This window comes from Tasmannia lanceolata, unplaced genomic scaffold, assembly GCF_043159265.1.
Source record: "Tasmannia lanceolata isolate RefF3 unplaced genomic scaffold, GAP_Taslan_0.1 ptg000008l, whole genome shotgun sequence".
Classification (NCBI taxonomy): domain Eukaryota; kingdom Viridiplantae; phylum Streptophyta; class Magnoliopsida; order Canellales; family Winteraceae; genus Tasmannia; species Tasmannia lanceolata.
In genome coordinates, this window is record NW_027518685.1 from 46009042 (window position 1) to 46030142 (window position 21101).

The following is a 21101-nucleotide window of genomic DNA, read 5'->3' on the forward strand; positions in this document are numbered from 1 at the left end:
GCTTAGAGCTGCTCCTTGGTGCGGTCCTATTGTAATTGGAAACTCACTAGATGTGACATCCGTAGTTCTGACACTACTTACTGCTCCATCATACATATCCTTAATCATATCAACATATTTAGTAGGCACTTTTTTCCTTTCAAGGGCCCACCACATAACACTCCTAGGAACCCTATCATACGCTTTCTCCAAGTCAATGAAAACTATATGAAGGTCCTTTTTATTTTCTCTAAATCTCTCCATTAACCGCCTAATCAAGAAGATAGCTTCCACAGTTGATCGTCCGGGCATGAAACCAAACTGATTCTCTGACACCTTAGGGTGCGTTCTTTAACTTTTCGAGGGAGTGATTTTTATTATTTTTCACTCTAAAGAATGGAAACAGCGAAAGAATCATGTTCTTTTAACTATATCTCGACCATCTATGGAGCGACATTTTGTGGAGCGACAGTTCTGATTTTATGGAGCGACATTTTGTCGCTTCCAAGAATACGAAACGATTTCTCAGGTCTCTCTTGCCCTACGCACTTTCGACAACAAATAATGAGAACTGCACTATCTTCCCTTCGTCCCTTACTTCAGAAAGAAAACCCTATTAACTCCATTTGTTGTTTCTCTTCAATGAGAAAATCCATGGCTGCTTCATGAAATTTCTTGCAAATCCCCTTCTCTAGAAACCCTAATCCGTCCCGCTTCTCCAATCTCTCTAACCCGTCACTACAACCGTTGCCCCTCTTTCTGGACCTCGATCTCGGCAATCGGAGAAGCCCTTGCCGGCAATCGGAGCCAGAGAAACAATTTTCACTCTTGAACGGTTGAGCAGTTGCCCGGATTAGAGGCTTCATCTGTGGATAGACAAGAAGCTAATTTAGGCTTACAGAATAATGGCAAGCACCCTCACAACTGTTGCTATAATTACATATCAAATCTTGCACAAAGCAAGCCCCCTGAAGCATATAAATCAGGCTCTATTGACAGAATTCCATCCACATCCAAGCCATCGACCCTTGCCTTCTTTCCCCCAAATTAGGTCATCCATTTTGGAGAAGTGTGATTCCTACGGTTACCCATTTTGTGAGTCAATTTTTCTCATGAACATATGTACCCAAACAGAGGGAATCACAACTCTGCTTGTTATTGATTTTTCCTAATGAAATGAGGCAGGAGATTCCTTGTGATGAAACAAAAAAAGATCAAACAGAGTGGGGAATGGATAGTAATTAGAAATATGAAAATTGAGTTTAAGAACGTGATTCTAATTCTGGAAGAACTCTAAAGAATAAGAATTCATTATGATCTCCAGAATGAGAATTACGAGAATGGTTAAAGAACACACCCTTAGTCTCTCTTCTTAGTCTATGCTCAATTACCCTCTCCCAAAGCTTCATGGTGTGACTCATTAGCTTAATTCCTTGGTAATTGGTGTAACTCTGGATATCCCATTTATTCATATAAATAGGTACTAATATACTCTTCCTCCACTCTGGTAGTTGAGGAGTTGCTTGCTGAAATTGGTGGGGCCCAATATTTCTCGAAATTGGATCTACGATCGGGGTACCATCAAATTCATGTCCATGAAGCCGACATACCCAAGACGGCTTTCAGAACCCATGATGGCCATTATGAATTCCTGGTAATGTCGTCCGGGTTATCTAATGCTCCATCAACCTTTTAGAGCTTAATGAATGACATCTATCATCCATATCTGCGTAAGTTCATCCTGGTATTCTTTGATGACATTCTCATATTTAGTACATCGTGGGATGAACATTTACATCATATGAGAATTACTCTAACCATTTTAAGAGAGCATTCCTTGTTTGTTAAGTCGAAATGCAGCTTTGGAAGCACTGAGGTTGAATACCTTGATCACTCTCAAAGGAAGGAGTGTCAACCGACCCATCAAAGGTGAAAGCCATGGTAGAATGGCCAATGCCAAACAACATAAAGGGGCTACGAGGTTTCCTTGGACTGACAGGCTATTACCGCAAGTTCATCCAAGACTATGGAAAAATTAGTGCACCGTTGACAGAACTACTATGCAAAGATGCTTTCAAATGGAGCCAATTTGCTGATGAGGCTTTCACCAAATTGAAGAAGGCAATGTCATCCACTCCGGTCCGAGCCTTACCTGACGTCCACAAGTTGTTTATGGTGGAATGTGACGCATGTGGAATTGGAGTATGAGGAGTACTAATGCAAGAGGGAAGGCCCTTAGCTTACATGAGCAAGGCTTTATCTCGCCAACACAACGGCGGATAATCGCGGGAAGGAAACACCGACGAATCGAAAGAAGTGGTTCACAACTCAAATAGAATACCTTATTCTTCAACAGCTCTTGACACCATAGGGCATCAAGCCATGTCGGTGTATGATACGGAGAAGATGGCTATTATTCATGCGGTGACATAATGGAGGTCATATCTACTTGGGCGACATTTTTCAGATCAGAACCGATCATATGAGGATAAAGTATATTTTGGAGCAGCGAATTTCATCTACAGAGCAACAAAAGTAGGTTTTAAAATTATTGGGGTATGATTTTGAAATCGTTTACAAGAAAGGGAAGGAGAATGTAGCAGCAGATGCACTTTCAAGAATGTAGGAGAATGCAGAGATCGAAGCCATGTCATTTACGATATTTAGTGGCCTTGACAACATACGAGGAAATGGGCAAAAGACAATGATATTCATGCATTGATTCAACGGCTACAACAAGACCCAAGTTTCAACCCACACTACACATGGGATGCATTAAACCTTCGGCACAAGGGTCGAATTGTTTTAGTGGCCCACTATGCCCAAAAGGCCTTGATCCTGAATGAACTCCATTCGCCTCCTAGTGCGGGTTACTCGGGATTTCTACGCACTTACATACGTGTTGCTCAGGCTTTTTATTGGCATGGCATGGAGAAGGATATCAAACGGGTTGTGGAAGAATGTGATGTGTGCAGAGAAACAAAGGGGAAACTGTCGCAAATCCAGGATTACTATGGCCATTGCCCATTCCCACCCAAATTTGGGCAGATATTTCCATGGATTTCATAGATGGGTTGCCTCACTCACAAGGAAAGAGTGCTAGTATGCTCATTTCTGCCCGCTATCCCATCTATATATGACGGCGATTGTTGCCCAATTGTTCATTGAAAATATTTTTAAATTGCATGGGATGCCGCAATCCATTGTTAGTGATCGCGACCCAACTTTTATTAGTCACTTTTGACAAGAATTCTTTAAGCTGCAAGGAACCGAACTAAAGATGAGTACTCCATACCACCCACAAACAGACAGTCAGACAGCGGTGGTCAGCATACTACTTGAGGTGCTTTACAAGTGATAAACTGAAGCAATGGGTGCCTTGAGCTGAGTGGTGCTACAACACAATGTATCACTCATCAACAAAGAAAACAACTTTTGAAATTGTTTATAGTCGCTCCCCACCACTCATCACATCTTACACTCATGGGTCTACCAAGGTGCATCAAGTGGGCTATGAATTAAGGGATCGAGATCGGGTGCTAGAAATTCTTTGAAATAATCTCCACCAAGCACAGGCAAGAATGAAGCACCAGGCAGATAAGCATCGATCAGAACGAGAATTCCAAGTTGGAGATTGGGTATATCTACGTTTGCGGCCATACCGACAAGCATCAGTGGCGGTTCGGGCATCTATGAAACTCTCTCCTCCATTTTATGGACTGTTTCAGGTGCTTTAACGCATTGGGACAGTTGCTTACAAGTTGGAACTTCCTCCTAATTCCAAAATACACCCGGTTTTCCTTGTGTCATGCCTAAAGAGAAAGTTGGGGATCATGTCAAATCTCAAAGCCAATTGCCTACTACCAATGAGAAGGGAGAAAAAATTCAATTCCAGTCCCATGCTATCTTGGATCGCAAAATAATCAAGCAGGGTAATCGAGCCATCACAGAAGTGTTGAATCAATGGGCCAACTTACCAGCGGAGGAAGCAACGTGGGAGAATTTTCAAACCTTAAAGGAACGTTTCCCTGATTTCGCGCTCAATCAACCTTGAGGACACGGTTGAAAATAAGGAAGGAGGATGTTAGAATCCTTCCTAAAATAGTTTATTTCTGTAACTCATCAGTTTCCAAATAAAAAAAGCATTGCTGTAATTGCTTGATTTAGAGAATAATTATGTTCTGTAATTGCTTGATTTAGGGAGTTGATTAGTGTAAAATTAATATAGATAAAGACTTGGTTGTAAGAGAAGATCATTGAAAAATTATCAATATCAATTGGAGGTTTAAGTTTCCTCGAATTAACATTTCTTCTTCCTCTATTCTTCTTCTTTTTATCTCTTTTATTTTATTCGATAGAGCGGTGCTCCATCAATAAGTATAAATACCATGTTTCCTGACACAACAGTTTCTTTTAAGTTATCTTCTTTTTCCTGACTATTAATTTAGTGGAAGAGAAAGGGTTGCATTATTTCTGGATTCTGCAAAAGCACATAGGCTGAGATTTCCCATGAAAGATTAGCACCTTTAAATCCAAAATCCAAAATCCAAACCTAAAATCCAGGATTGTAAAATCCAAGATTTTACAAGCTAAAACCTCGATTTTATAAGCTAAAACATGGATTTTATTAGCTAAGACATGGATTGTGCACTATTAGGATTGTAAAATCCAGATTTAGCTTATAAAATCAAGTTCTAGCTCGTAAAATCCAGGATTTCATGGGTTACATTATTTCTGGATTCTGCAAAACCAATTAGGTCGAGTTTTTCCATGAAATATTACCACCTTTGAATCCAAAATCCAAACCTAAAATCCAGGATTGTATAATCCAAAATTTTACAAGCTAAAACTTCGATTTTATAAGCAAAAACGTGGACTTTATTAGCTAAAACATGGATTGTGCACTTTTCGGATTGTAAGATCCAGATTTAGCTTATAAAATCTAGGTTTTAGCTCGTAAAACCCTAGATTTTACAATCCATGTATCCGAACGGCCAGTTCAAGTCTCTCATAATTCATATCGATATATCTCATTAAAACAGTCTAATTTACAAAAAATAATAATCGGAGCCGAATTCAGTTCAAAAGCGGTGGAATTTCATGTGCAGATGTTTAAATATGACATACCTCGTCTCGGAGCTCCTTTGCCTCTGAAGGAGTTACGCCCTCTGCTAGAGCTTTCTGAGGGTTAATGGCAAAGAAGGAGAAGAAGAAGAGGATTATGAGAAAGGGTTTCGCCATTTCTGACCTCCGCCCGAGATCTCTATCTCTATCTATTTCGCTCCTCCGAGTCCTTGTTTAAAGAAGAGAGAAAAAGCTATTCGTGGAAAACACTTCCAAAACGGGATTTCGTTTTTAAAATAAAGACGAAAATGAAATACCAGTCGATTTTTTGCAATGGGGGCATTTGAGCTCAACCCCTTGTCTTCCTGAGCATGTGTCACAACAATGGAGTTTGTCTTTGTTTTCAAAACGCAATCTGGTTTTCCTAGCAGCTCCCTTTTAAGACGGAAGGGGGCAAGGGTGCTCAATACGCCTGCATAACTCGCCCTTTTATTTTGGGCGATGCTAAATTCGCACCAAATGTATGATAATTCGCCCCACTTTAAAGGAGCGCATGCGGAAGACTTCAACAATTTTTACGTCAATTCACGTTACATGGGTGCGAATTATACTACAAAAGGTGTGAATTTATCATTGCCCTTTATTTTTAGGATATTTAAACAACTAAATACAATGAAATGCTAAAATATCGACCATAAAACATTAATCATTTATCATGTGTGAAGAAAAACCAAAATGCCTTTTTAAAAGAGGCTATTAGGGTGTGTTCTTTACCCATTTTGCGGAACGATTTTTCAATTTTTTAGCAAAAGAATAGCGAGAATGTCATTCTTTATGTATTTTCTAACTCATCCTTTTGGCTATGTTTTCTGGAGCGACTTTTTCTCGCTCCAGAGAAATAAATCCAAAAGCAAGATTTATCGGGGGCATGTTTTCTCTACGTCTCTCTCTTCACGATTTTCCCTACCTAGACCTCTTTGATTTCCCCAATTTCTCTTCTAATACCCTCTCTTCTGATCTCAAATCACCGTCCCAAACCCTATCCAATGCTGTAGAACTTGAGAGGATGACTGCTGCAATCCTAACCTGTCACACAAAAAGCTGCGGATACTGTAGACACCCCATTTTGACCGGACCCAAGTTCGCTATGTTTGTGCGAAGCCTCGTCAAATCAATGAGCTGGGGTCCAAATTGAACCCTGGAGTAGCTTGAGGTCTCCCATAAGTCTCCGTAAAATTTCGTCGAGATTCGAGCACATTTGCTCAGTGAACGAGTCGAGAGAATGTGCGCAGTACAGACCAAAAGGAGGGTAATTCATCTGAAAGGGGGGCTGTCCATGAAAAAAAAGAAGGAGATAAATATATCATTTATATGTGAAGGGGGGTGAATCAGCTCGTCTGAGACGAAGCCGATTCGTGCGCCCATCACTTTTGGTGCGGCCCATCAATTGGGGTGTGCCAATATCCGCAACCTTCAAGTGATATATATATTTTTAAAAAAAACGAAAAGAGAAAGGGGATTTTTTCGTAAAACAGAGAAGAGGGAGAGAGCAGCAATGGAGATCCGAGAGGGAGAAGATTCTCTTCTCCGGCCTCATTCCTTGCCGGAATCCGTCCAACCTCTAGCCATCTCCCCCATCTCTCCATCCCAATCCCCGACTCCTCTTCTCCTTTTTCTTCTTCTTCCAACTTCTCCCACCTCCGATCATCATCTTCTCCATTTTTCCTACCCCATAAATCCGAAACCCTTTTCTCCAACCCACCGGATCTCCGACCACCCCCCACCTTCACAACCTCCATCATCACCGCCATCGTCTTGTCAACCCTAACCCATTTTTACCCTACCTTCCCAATTGCAACCCCCAATTTCTATTTTTCGTGTGAAAATTCCGAGAAAAATCAGAGAGAAGAAAGGGGATCTGGGCTGGGATTGCAGAGAGAGATTGCAGAGAGAGGGAGGGTGTTCTTCTCCTCCGGCAATGGTGTCAGAGCTCCGATCACGTTGAGAGATCTCAGATCTGAGATCTGAGATCTGAGAAGGGGAGAGATCTTCGTCTAAAAACCTCGGTGAAAGCAGAGCGAGAGCAGAAGAAGGAGCTCATTTTTTGGGAGATTCTCTAGATCTACCCCCTTTTTCCTCAGATCTATCCCAAATCCCCTTTGATTCTGACAATTTTTTGCCGAACTGTTCAAAACCCTAACCCCGAGCAGATATGCCCTTTCCTCCATTTTTTCCGGTGAGATTCTGGCCAAAAAAAAAATTCCGAACGATCCTTCTTCTCTATTCAGATCTGTTCTTTTCTATCTCTTTTTGAGCTTTTGTTTCAATTCCCACTCTACCAAAACCCAAATCCTAGTGAAGACCTAACCCCAGCTTCCTTTTCCTTTCTTCTCCGGCTAGATCTGGACAAAGTTCCGGTGAATTCCTAGCCTCATTTTCATCACTATCGGTGCCTTCTTTTTTATGTTCATTGCAGCTCTGTGTTGAAGCTCTTGCACATACCCTCCAAGCCGTTAGCAGAAAATAAAAGAGAAGAGGAGGATTGAATTTGGTTATCTACTCCGATGGATTTTACCAGAATCCGGCAATGGCTCTTTATTTGCCGCCTTCACTGCTGCACTTTTTAGGGCTGTAACAGAGGAGATCAAAAGAGAAAATTAGTAGCAGAGAAAAGAGATAGGGAAGGCTCGACCACTGGATCTACCCGCAATCCATCAGATCTGCGCTCCAACCTTACATCCTACAGTTGCTACTCCGCTATCTCCTCTGGCTGAGCAGATTTTCCATCTTCTCCATCTTCACATATTATGCCTTTCGGATAGTCTTCCAGGTAACTCTCTAACCCTTGCAAGCGTTAAAATCCAACATTATTTGATTTGTTGAATACCATAGATTCTCTTGTTGGTGTTGAGGAGTGCATTTAATTCTCTTTTCTATATCAGTTTAGTTGTTCTTTCATAGTTCTTGGGGATGAAATGGGTTTTATGAATGATCAGTAGCATGGATGGGTTTGGTATGGATATTGAAACAGGGGAGTGGCCATACTTCTAACTCATTCTGGTAGTATAGGCATTGTCTGCATAAACCATGATTATCTCTTCCATCTTCATGATTCCTTTAATTTTCTTTTGAAAATCTTTATGGCATCAGTTAGGACTTGGTAGTAATGGAAATGCAATTCTAATACAGGGTTGCATGGATGTCAGTTCTTTAAGGTATAGAGGAATGATATTGGCACTATTGATGTTGTGAGGATGGCACCTGTTGATGTGTTACCTGATTGAAATCAATTCTAATTGTGAGAGCAGTTCCAGACATGTGACATGTTTTCAATGTAATTGATATCCCAGAACACTGACTCTATATGAGTCACTTAGTTTTCAATTCAGGTAATATCCTAAGGGACTGATTGTTTAGTAATTCTTCTTATAGGATTTTTGTCTGTCCCTTTTGTTTAGAAGTTTATCCTTAGGGTTAGAAACTTTTCATCTCTCGTTTGTTTAGGTTTTTTTCCTCGCAGATTAGATATCGTCTCCTTTGGAGATTGATTAGGGCTCGTTAGTTTTGTTTTTCGTCTCTTCGAGATTGTTCTTTTCTTTGGGATTTTAGTCCCCCCTATCTTGATTTCTTTCCCCTTAAGCTTTAAGGATCCCGTTTTCCTCTAAATTACTCTACCGCGATATGGTGGGTAAGGAGGCTCTTCTATCGGATCCCCTTTAGCTGAAGGGTGTTAACACACTTTCTTTTTTTTTAAACGTCAAAAATATAAAAGCACTTCAAAAACATTTGAAAACATCAAAAACCTTTAAAAAAAATCTAAAGTGTTGAGTTTTATAGCGTATTAGGAAAGTTCGTTTCGAACTACGTTGGCTTGATCCTCTTTCACGAGGTACGTAGTGCAGCTTAGGATCCATATCTCAAGTCCAGCTAAACTTTTTTTTTTGTAAATAGCATTTTAAATCTTTTTGAATAAGCAACCTTTAAAACCTTGTTTTCAAAAGATCTTCCTCTAGAGTTAGGAGTTTGTCCTAGATAGAGAGTTTTAGAGTTAGGAGTTCGTATTTGATTTGTTATGTGCTTGTTTGTATTTTTGTTAGAGTTAGGAGTTTGTCCTAGCTAAGAGCGCCTCCGTCCGGTCAGTTGGCGATTCACATCGCCGACTGATGACTAGATCTTGGATACGTTAGTGAACCTATTGTTTTCCTTAGGGCATACAGCCTAGTTACACATAGGTTGTAGGAACCACCTGCATTAGCTTAAGGCTAACCTGCATTTAGTTAGGGCATATAGGGTGTCCTAAAATATACAATTCACTGGAATTTAAATAATCATTCAAGAAGCTTTAATAATTAGTCCGGTCTTTTAGATCGAGTCTAAGATAGAGGTCTAGGTGTCTTAAGTATCCTAGCTTAGAATAGGCGCGAAGAACTACGTTGCCTTGATTCTCGTGGAGGCGGGGATACATAGGCTTCTTTGGATGAACATCAGACTATCCAAGGACTCGGGCTAAATTGTTTAAAGTTTTAGGATTTGTTATGTTGTTATATTGTATATTTTGTTGTGTTTTCTTACTTTCTTGTGTAGACCTATACGTTTAGCTGTAGCTTGCATGTGTAGGTCCACTAGAACTTAGACACCAGAACTTAGACACCAGTTAGGTATGTCACTCATAACCTAGCAATATTTAGGTGGCACCTCTTCCATTTATTTTTTGTATGCTTATTATTTCTATTCTCAGAAAATGCATGTTTAGATAGACGACTCCTGAGGATTGTTCCCATTTCACATGATTTTTGCCCAAAACTCTTCGAGGTTAATAATAAATGGTATATAGATCAAGTGTTCGCACTAGGGCGAATTGGGGGCGCTCTTCGGACCTTCTTCATTCGTCATCAGGCACGGACCTTTTGTATCTCTGGTTATCCATTGCAAACAGAGCATTTGTTTTGGTTCCATGGCGCATCCATGGATGGCGACTCTGAGTTATTTCTAGATATATCTTGGTTTCGAGCCCTGGCTCCGGATCAGGATGTATCTCTTTCCTTTTATATCGCCACTCATGCTGTGCTGTGAGGGTGGCAACAGTTTCAAGAGTTCTTTAGTAGAGCTCTCCTTCACATTGTGGAGATCTAGGGGATGTAGGGACTCGTTCCCTCACCGCCCTCGGATTGGGGTCCACAGGCTGACGACTATGCTGGGGAGTTCTTGAAACATTGCCCAACTCTATAAAAATGCCATTTTTACTAACTTCGGAGAAATTTGAGCTAAAATCATTTTAAATGGGAACTCTATCGTTAGAATCCAGGGGCACCAGACAGGTGCGTAATTAAAACAAGGGATTCACACACTGCACAGTATGCATCGTCATATTTTTTATTTTCTTTCATTGTTTTTCTTTGTTTTTCATTATTGGCTCCGCGGGATAGATTTAATGCATGCCCGACTGGGATGTTATTACACCCTGATGGTGCTGTTGAATCTATTTCCAAGCTATGCGCCGGCGCTGCACCCGTAAACACTCGGTGCACTTGTGTTTACAGCAGCCGATGAGCAATGAAACATACTATGTATAACGATCGGTGCACTTGAGTTATACATATTAAGTATGTTTCATACGCATAGTACCCGATAGATTGAGTCCGGAGCCCTACTTTGTTTTATATATTATGTATATACTTACTGACTTAGTGAAACCCAATTAGGAAGTACCCGTGTTTATATATGTACATGTTGCGTTCATATAGGGACGAGCGTGTGTTGCTTACACATGTGAAGCTTAGAGTTAGGAGCCTTGTCCCATTTGTAGACTAGGGTAGCTCACCTTGCATGGCTACAACACGGTCCTAGTACACTCATCAGTCTGTCTTGAGTCAAGACTTTCTCGACTCCGTTAGATTAGATTAGGGCTGGTGCCCCTGGTTAGGGTGTATATATATATATGTATATAATGTATTATTCTTAGATTAGGGCTTATCTTTTCGAATAAGGTTTCTTTATCTATTTCAGTCTTACCATTCTTTCAGACCCGGTCGATGACTCTTGCTCTTGCTTGGTCATCATCCAGATCGCGGTCTACCCTGTCATCTTTATCATATGATTATTCTTGTATCTCGGATTTATCTCCGTTTTGTCGATGTGGGACCCGATCCCGCGAGAGGGGTGGGGCGCGAGACGCCACGCTCTCTCTTGGTCTCTCGTACCCACGCGATTGGCGTGTGCATTTTAATTATTGCTTTTAATTCATCTTTTATGTGAACTTGGGATCACTAAGGCAATCCAAATTCCACAAAAAGAGACTGACAGAGTCGCCACCTGGATGTGGGATCTAGGACTCATAATTAACCAGAAATCTAGACTCGTTACCTGGTTACAAGAATGGAAGGTATGGGGAATTATCCATCACATGCACCATTCCTGCCCGATAATCGGTCTTCAATTCCAAAAGTTAACTCTTTTAAATTTATTTTAAATGGCTCATTCAACTCTCTGTTAATGTGCGAACTGAGTGGCATGCATCCTAAAATCTAATTTCAATATGAATCCTAAATGTGTATCTTGATTTTTTAATTTGTCTGGATTCAATCTAAGTGAAAGTTTTCCTAAAATTCTAATTTCATGGAAAGTCCTAAGTGATTTAATTAAGAATTTACAAGAAAATTAATATACAAAACCCCACAATTTGTTGTGGAGCCGACTCGTGATTAGTATGCCATCAGACATCCAAGCTGCCTACGTACCCAAGCCTCACTGGGATTAGAGTCGACGTAGTTCGGTGCACCTAAGCTAAGCTACTTATGCCTAACTCATCTAAGACACCGATCTAGACTGGATTGACTGTTTCAACAGTTTTAAGAGAAGTTATTTAATTCAAGTTGAAGATTTTATTATTCTAGGACTTCATCTAAGATGCTATATGATCCTATCTAAGTGCAAGTTGTCCCTTAGACTAATGCAGGTTAACCTACATCCTAGGTAACTAGGTTTGTACTAGGGGAAAATTGGGTGACTAGTGTAACCTAGATCTATGGCACGGTTGCTATCTATAGCAAACGCCCGTGATGAGGCTGGACTCCTAACTCTAGGACTCCCTAACACCTAGGACTCCCTAAAACCTAGGACACGACATGACGTAAGTGTTCCTAAATAGGGCTCTAATGGTTCTTATGACGGAAACCGTAATCCAACGGTTCCGAAAGACATGAGATGAATTGATTCAAGTTCTTGTAGTTAATGAATTTCAGATTTCAAGGATTTTCGATTCATAAACATTTAAGGATTACCAAAGGCTCTATGGTTCACAAATTTCGACATCGAATCACAACCATGGAAGGGAATCGTGCTCTCAACCCTTGTATAATTTTGCACGTAAATTATAGTATCTTATTGCCTGGCATATTTCTCAGGATTTCCGTGGACAGTGGACTTCGGAGCCAATATCATACTATAATTTACACACTTCAATTATGCTGGATCGATCGCAATTAGTATACGATTATGGTTACGATCTCGGCAGTTAAATTCTCACAACATAGCCAATTTACAAAGGCAATCTATGAATCCTAAAGTTTCTGTTTCAAAAAGTTAGGGATTGAATTTATGATGAAAAGTTAAGGTTTTTTGGAGATTTTTACTGACTTTTGTATTGATTTGCTATTAAATTGTGATTTAATATCATTAAGACCAAATTATTAGGAATACACAGTAACCCTAAGCAATCGAACTCAAAATCAGTTAAAACGTTTCCAGTAACAAGATATGGATAATTGTAGCTTAGTGAAAAATTTTCATGAATTATTATAAAGATTTGATATCAATTTCTGATTTTCCAAATTTTAAATCAGATTATAGATTAACACATCAACTTGTAGCATATCAATTTCAAATTAATCCAAACTTTCACATAATAAAGATAATCATGAGATTAGACTACTGTATGACTTTCATGAACTTTTATTACGATTTGAGATTAGACTACTGGATGAAACCAAAGAATTACTTAAAAAAGCAAACCTAATAGTATCCTAAAATCAAATAAAAAATTCCAGTAGATATATAATAGATTATAAAATTTTCTATCAAAATTTCAAAACTTAAAAATTAAATCTCCTCCAAAAAATCGATTTTTAAATAGAAAAGGGGGATTTGTTTCCTAGAAATTGAAACCCATTTATTAAAATAAAATTACAAAACCATATTAAAACTTTGCAAAACCAATTTAAATTTTTTATCTAACATTCCAGTAACCTAAGTTATTGGTTTGTAAAGAAAAATTTCAAAAATTTACTAATTTAATACGAAAAAGAATTACGGCACGTAAAACGAAAAAGCGATTAGAAAACAAATAAAAAAACCTTTTTCAAAAAAAAATCTCATGAAAAATTCAATTTATTATTGAAAATTAATTCTGGAGAGTTTCATTAATTTTTAAAATATTTTGATATTTATTAAAAATGGCCGAAATTTAAAATAATTTAAAACCGGATTAAAAAAATTCAAAAAAATCCGAAATTTTTTGGGTATTCTGAAAATCAAAACATTAGTTTGGAAATAAAATTTTATAAATTTTAGACATGGGTTGATGTACTTTTTCGTTCATCAAGAAATAACCCCTTTCGGGGTTATTGTTTGAAAATTAGAATGAAAATTAAAACGGCCAAACCGTGATTGAAAATTAAGTTTCTAGTAGTATTTTATTTTATAGAAATCCCAAAAAATATCAGTTTTTAAGGAAACCCACGTTTTCTAACACTTGCTTTGATAATCCTATTTAAATCCATATTGAATAAAAAACGAAAGAAAATCATTATTAAATGGAGGAAATTTAATTTTTGGATCAAATTTTGGATTTTGAAAACTCATAATCTATATTATAACATACTGGAATTTCAAGAAAAAATTCATTAATTTGATCTATCAAAAATAAAACCCTAACATGCTTTTCTACTTTTGATATTACAAAGATAAAGATCCTACCGTTGATCGCGCTCCTTGTCTCTAGGGTGCGTAGATCCGAGGTATACGCTTTGTCGCACCCTTTTATATGATGAAGAAGACCCAAAGAACACTTCAATAATTCTTGATTGTGTGATGCCTTGGAGGAGAAGAAGGAATTCAAGAATACTTTTTGTGAAGAACACTTGAGAGAGAGATCACATTTCAAGAGAAAAGAGATTTTTTTTCTTCTTCTTGGGAGGAGAGAGAAAAAAATGAATTTTGATATTTTTTCATCTTTTTTAGGATTGTTTGCTTTTATTTTTATACAAAAAAGCTAGGGTTAAGAGAGAAATAGTAGTTCCCAATGTGAGAGCTCTAATTTTTGGCTTGTTTCTAATTTTCCCATCTTTCTTGCTTTCTTTCTTGTTTCCAAATTGGATTTGATTCCAATCTTAATTTATTATCAATCAAGACATGCTATTTTCTATTCCACATTGCTTCTTTGGAAGAAAACCTTTTTTAAGCAATCATTCCTCTTTTCCTTCTTTCCTTCTTTTCTTTTTTTTTATTCTTTTTATTTTTCTTTTAACAAATATGATGTCACCATTGTGACATCATCAAGGTTGGATGCTCAATTCATGTGGGTCAGCCATGTGGGGCGCCCACCATGGTGGTCGACCCATATGGGTGAACCCACATGAGCTCCATCTTTACGGGCTTTAGCCCAATGGGCCATTTCACACGGGTTTCAGGTTTTTCAGTAAAATTTCAATAAAATCTTTCTAAATTCAACATTCTGCATACGGACCCAACCCATTTGACATTTATGGTGCATCCCTCACACATGATCGAACCATCTTTTTTGGGAAAATAATCTTTCGGACCAAAATGCCCCTATTTGACAATTACACATCCAAATGTGACCAAAATAACCTTAAATTGGTTCACCCCTAAAGGGAAATGTTAAAAATGGAAAATCTTTGTGATCAAACTTCAAAAATAGAAACTTTTAAAGTTGGGTCCTTTCGGTGAGCAATATTAAACAGAATCATTTGGTATCCCCTGAAAATACCCAAAATGCCCTCAACACTTAGAATTTCCAAATTAAGCGAAACTCCTGAGAAATTCTAAATTTAGCAGGTTTTCCAAAATTCAGAAAATCATTCATAATCTCTCAGACATATTTCGGGGATCAAAAGAAATACACAGGAAAAGACCAAATTACCTCGAGGTGCTAGAATTTGGCGAGACTATGGAAAACCCTGAGAAATTCTAAAAATAGCAGATTTTCAAAAATTTATGAACGGACTCAAGATTTCATTTTCGAAAATTTATGAACGGACTCAAGATTTCTTAGACACAACTTAGGGACCAAATATGATATGTTTGGAAATGTCTAAAATACTGTAGACACCCCATTTTGCTCTACCTTAATCGATAAAGAAATTAGGGTTTGTTTTCCGTCGGTTTTCCAATGTCTTTCTTTCCCGCATCCGTTTGTTACATTTCTAAATATTTTTGGTCGTTTCCGTCGTGTTTCGTATTTTCCCGCTAAATGTTGAGAATGATTATTCAGAAAAATCTAAACCAGAGAGAATTGGGACCCGTTTGGTGGGCCCGCATTGGGTGCTTCGATTAAATTTGGATCGAGAAAGTTGGACCCATTTGGTGGGGCCGCATGATGCATTTTGATTAAATTTGGACTCGTTTGGTGGGCCCGCATTGAACATTTGTTTAAAATCGAATCAACCGAGGGCCCACATTGTGGGGCCCGCGTTGTGGGGCCTCAGTGGGGCCTCTTGTGAGGCCTCTTATGAAGAGCAATGATGGTAGCTCTCCACTAAGAAACATGATGGGCCCTCCACTAAGAGCAATAATGATGGACTCTCCACTAAGAAACATGATGGGCCCTCCACTAAGAGCAATAATGATGGACTCTCCACTAAGAAACATGATGGGCCCTCCACTAAGAGCAATAATGATGGACTCTCCACTAAGAAACATGATGGGCCCTCCACTAAGAGCAATAATGATGGACTCTCCACTAAGAAACATGATGGGCCCTCCACTAAGAGCAATAATGATGGACTCTCCACTAAGAAACATGATGGGCCCTCCACTAAGAACAATAATGATGGATTCTCCACTAAGAGGGACAACATGATGAGCTCTCCACCAACATATCTCTCTCTCTCTCTTTCTCTCCCTATATATATCTCCCTTCCCATCCATAAGAGAAGGGAAAAAAAAAAGAAATTTATCTTCCATTATCTCTTTCTCTTCCATTATCTCTTCTAATCACTCCCTCCAATCCCTTTCCTCAATATATTCTTCCATCCCTCTCCCTAATATTCTTCTTCCATTATCTCTTCACTCCCTCAATCACTCCCTCTAAACACTCCAGAGAAAGCGAAAGACGGCGGAGCGGATCGGCGGCGGCAGGATTTTTTATATTTTTTTGGATTGGGCGGAGATCTTCACCACAGGTAGGTGCATTGTTCTCAAAATATTTCTGTATTTTTCCGAATTTTTCTGATTTTTTCCGCAAATTGTGTTTTAAAAATGGAAAACTCTTCAAAAAACATCTTTTGACGAAGAAAAATTAAATTATATACCAAACAGATTCTAAAATTAATGAAATTTCGTGGGAAAATAATATGTTACTGATTCATTTTACCATGAATTTGTAAAGATTTTTGGAGTTTAGTTGGTATATTAGTTAATATTTTCTTTGAAACTTATCAGATTTTAGGAGAATTTTTACTAACATCAGATCATCATTAAAATTCATAAAAGTTTTACAGTAGTCTTATCTTCCATATTACTTGTTACTGTAAAATTTTCGTGTGATTTGGATCTGTTTTAATATGGGATGTAGTGTTAATTTATAATCTGGTCTGGAAATTGTAAAATCCGAAATTGGTAGTACATAATTTCTAAAATTCATGAAAATCTCACTGCATGCTATTTTGATTCATATAGTATTTCTGTAGAAATTTCATAGAATTTAGAGTTATATTTCTACTAGTTTATGTGTTAATTGTGCAATCTGGACATTTAATGGTTTAATCAAGATTAAATGTGAATTTAATGTAAAAATATGCAAAACTCATCCTGTAAGCTACATACATTTTCATCTTGCTGCTGTAGAAATTTCAAATCATTTCGAATTTATTTGCAACAATTTCACTTGTAAAACCGCTCATATGCTTAAAATTGATAAAATCCATGGAAAATTCGAAATTAATTGAAAATCATATAAAAATTCCTAAAGAACTTTAAAATTCTGTCACATGTTCACTCTTTAATCCATTGAAACAGAAATTTTAGGATCTTTAGATTTTCCTGGAAAAATGGCCCGTGCATCCATAATCGTATCCCAATTGCAACTTGATCTTTGACAATTTGAATATTTAAGTTATAGCATGTTGTTGGCTCCGAGGTTAGTGTCCACGGAAATCCTGAGATTCTGCCAGGCAATAAGATGCTATAACCTAAGTATTAAATTGCACAAGGAAAGAGCGCACGATTCCCTCCTTTGGATGCCATTCAAGGCCGAAATTGGTGAACCCTAGAACCATTGGTAATCCTTAAATGTCTAGAAACTGAAAATCTTCGAAATCTGAAACTCATTAACCTCGAGAACTTAAATCGATTTATCTTGTGTCTTTCGGAACCATTGGATTATGGTTTCCAATCTAAGAACCATTAGAGCCCAATTTAGGAACACTGGTGTCGTGCCGTGTCCTAGGTTTTAGGGAGTCCTAGAGTTAGGAGTCCAGCCTCATCACGGACGCTTGCTATGAATAGCAACCGTACCATAGGTCTAGTTACACTAGTCACCCGATCTTTCCCTAGGACAAGCCTAGTAAACTAGGATGTAGGCAAAACCTGCATTAGTCTAAGGGACAACTTGCATTCAGATAAGAATCATATAGCATCTTAGATGAAATCCTAAGATAATAAAATCCTCAACTTGAATTAAATAATTCCTCTTAAAACTGTTGAAACAGTCAAATCCGTCTAAGTCGGTGTCCTAGTTGAGTTAGGCATATGTAGCTTAGCTTAGGTGCACCGAACTACGTCGACTCTGATCCCAGTGAGGCTTGGGTACGTAGGCAGCTTGGATGTCTGACGGCATACCACCCGCGAGTCGGCACCACAACAAATTGTGGTGTTTTGTATATTAATTTTCTTGTAAATACTTAATCAAATCAGTTAGGGTTTTCCATGAAATTAGAATTCTAGGAGAACTTTCACTTAGAATGAATCCAGACAAATTAATAAATCAAGATACACATCTAGGATTCACATTGAAATTAGATCATAGGATGCATGTCACTTAGTTCGCACATTAACATAGAGTTGAATGAGCCATTTAAAATAAATTTAAAAGAGTTAGCTTTTGGAATCGAAGACCGATTATCGGGCAGGAATGGTGCATGTGGTGGATAACTCCCCATACCTTCCATTCTCGTAACCAGGTAGCGAGTCTAGATTTCTGGTTAATTACGGGTCCTAGATCCCACATCTAGGTGGCGACTCTGTCAGTCTCTTTCGTGTGGAATTCGGATTGCCTTAGTGATCCCAAGTCCACAGGAAAGACGAATTCAAATCAATATTAAAATGCACACGCCAATCGCGTGGGAACGAGAGACAAAAGGAGAGCGCGCGGCGGCTCGCGCCCCACGCCCCTCTCGCGGGATCATGTCCCACAGTCTGGCGACTCTGCTGGGGACCACCTAACTTCATTAAAATTTCAAAAGATAATTCATTTGAATTTAATTTAACCGGCTCATAAAAACTCTATACTTGTTAGATTAGTTTGTCTCGTTTTATTTTCTCATCATATTTTACTCGAACTTAATTTAACAAAACCTGAAGGCATCATAGATTGCGCGAACTTATTGCACACACTTACATCACTTGCATCTAAACCCTTGCATTTCACATGCACACACGTCCTATTTTAGGAACCCGGAGTGTTATCTAGCATGGTTGACTGGGATTTCATCACCTGGTGCCTCTGTGATAGAGAAGCATTCCACCCTTAGCCTAGTACCTTTATGGTGCGTAAACGGATCTCTTGTTCACGTACTGATACGCCGGACACTGGTACAGTATATCGAACATGGATTCGCGCTAAGGGGACTCTTGGCCTTACCCCTAGATTAACCCACACATGCATGCAGTATACGAACACATGTGCACCACATGTGTGAGCCTAGTTTAGGATATCTTACCCATTTGTGTCTAGATTAGGCCGTAGTCCATCTTCCAATGGCTACGATCGGTCCTAGGTACACAAACAAAGTCATGAGTCGAGATCCTCTCTCCACTCCGCTAGATTAGGATTAGGGTTGATGCCTTCAGGTAACACTGTTAAAATGTGCGAAGACTAAAAACTTTTCCTTTGGGGTTAGGATATAAATCCCATCATTTCCAAAGATCTCATAGGATTAGTCATTCATGATCTATCCGTTGAAAGCAATCTTATACTATCTCATCTAATCTCTTGATCGTGCGTCTTTCATTCTTCTGTCATACGATTCGATCGTATCTTCATGCCATCCCCTAACTGGCAGGAGCAGAATCTCACAATCTTTCGATTATGCAATCTCATGATCTGATCATGCCTGGTCCAGATGATCCAATCTTGCTTGTACCCTTGGTCTTTTCTTACTCTAAGGGCAACCTTTTTCAAGAATATTTTGCTAAGTCCTTCAGAGTTCACTATCATAATCCTTGAACTAGGGGCGTTCCCCTATGCGAATCAGTAATCATGGTCAGTACAATTGTTGAGTCTGGTCTTACATTTCAAGGTCAATGCCTAGTCCAGGCAAGTTATCGTTTGCTTTTCTCTTTTCAGAGTTGTGAATCCTGAGCATGTTCAGGATAGGTCGTCAGATGTAATAGCCTTTCCTTTAAATAAAATTTCAAGTTTCAATAGTTCACTTGTGTCTGTTTCTTAAGTATGCTTCTGATCTTAAAGTAAGACTCCCTCCTCAAATGAGGACAAAATTGGCGAAACTCCACTTGAGTCACAACAATTACTTGAACAAGAGGAGGAGCGCCAATCTCAGCCTTTCAAAGATGAAATTAAAGTGGTAAACACTGGCACTGAAACCTTGATCCAGTAAATGCCGATTGAAAATACATTACCCTCTGAAAAGTGTGAAGAATTGGTAAACCCATTTTGAGGATAAAAAGATGGTCCGGTAAGTGTTACCATTAATGCCAAGAGAAAGACCCAGATAGAAGGTTCAAGAAAGAATGAAGTGAATATCATATGCTATGCAAGGGGAATGGAGTGGAAACAACTTTCATATTTCCAATCAATGACCTTGGTTCTCAAATTCATAACATGAAGCTAACAAATTCAAGATAAGAAGTTCAAGAGCAAGTATTGAAAAGTGGTCATCAGATATCAAGAGTTACAAATCCATAAATGGACGATGTCAAAGAACAAGTTTCGCTCTATGAAAGTCGAAAGCACGTATTAGAATCTTGAAAGAAGAAGATCCATTATCTCTTACCTGGAAATGCCGTCAAACTCCGAAAAAAAAAATGAAAAAAAAATAATAATCAGTACCAGAGGGACTCTAGTAACCTAGATCGATTCCCAATCTGAACATCGGAAGGCCTCCTTTGGCCGAATAAATCCCAAAATCAGAACCCAACGTCAAAAGAATACTGGTTTGTAAACCCTTCGAGCCTAAATGAAATTTTCTTGAAAACCCATCAAACTAGGGGCATTCGCCCCGAACTACGCGAGACCTGATCCCTACACTGGGGTACGTAGGCAGCTCGGTTAAACCGAGTTCGGTCGATTCAAAAAAAAGAAAAAAGGAAAAGAAATGTAATCGTTCCAAAAAAAAGAGGGACCAGTTCCAAAAGAAGAGAGGTCAATTATTCCAGAAAGAAGAAAAAAAAAGAAAAATCAATAAACTTTCGAACAATTTATCTTCAAACTAGGGGCATTCGCCCTGAACTATACACGACCTGATTCCTACCTTGGGATATGTAGGCAACCTATTCACAGGTTCGGTCGAAATCTTTGTTGAACCTTAAGCCATTCTTTGAAAAGCCCTATCCTACCTATAAAGTCCTTCCGGTGTTCAGAA

General features: G+C 38.6%; 1 protein-coding gene across 3 annotated transcripts in view; it reads right to left on the bottom strand.

The window, feature by feature from the left end:
* The window catches only part of LOC143885334 (Glycosyl hydrolase family 47 protein), a 108058-nt gene extending 102657 nt beyond the window's left edge, over positions 1-5401 (bottom strand). For all 3 annotated transcript variants that reach the window (XM_077389464.1, XM_077389463.1, XM_077389462.1), the window contains exons 1-2: positions 5361-5401; positions 5107-5272 (exon numbers count right to left, since the gene is read on the bottom strand). In XM_077389464.1, coding sequence (XP_077245579.1) covers positions 5107-5272; positions 5361-5386 — 192 coding nt within the window. In that variant the 5' untranslated portion in view covers positions 5387-5401. The remainder of the gene's footprint in view (positions 1-5106; positions 5273-5360) is intronic.
* Positions 5402-21101: the final 15700 nt, after the last annotated feature.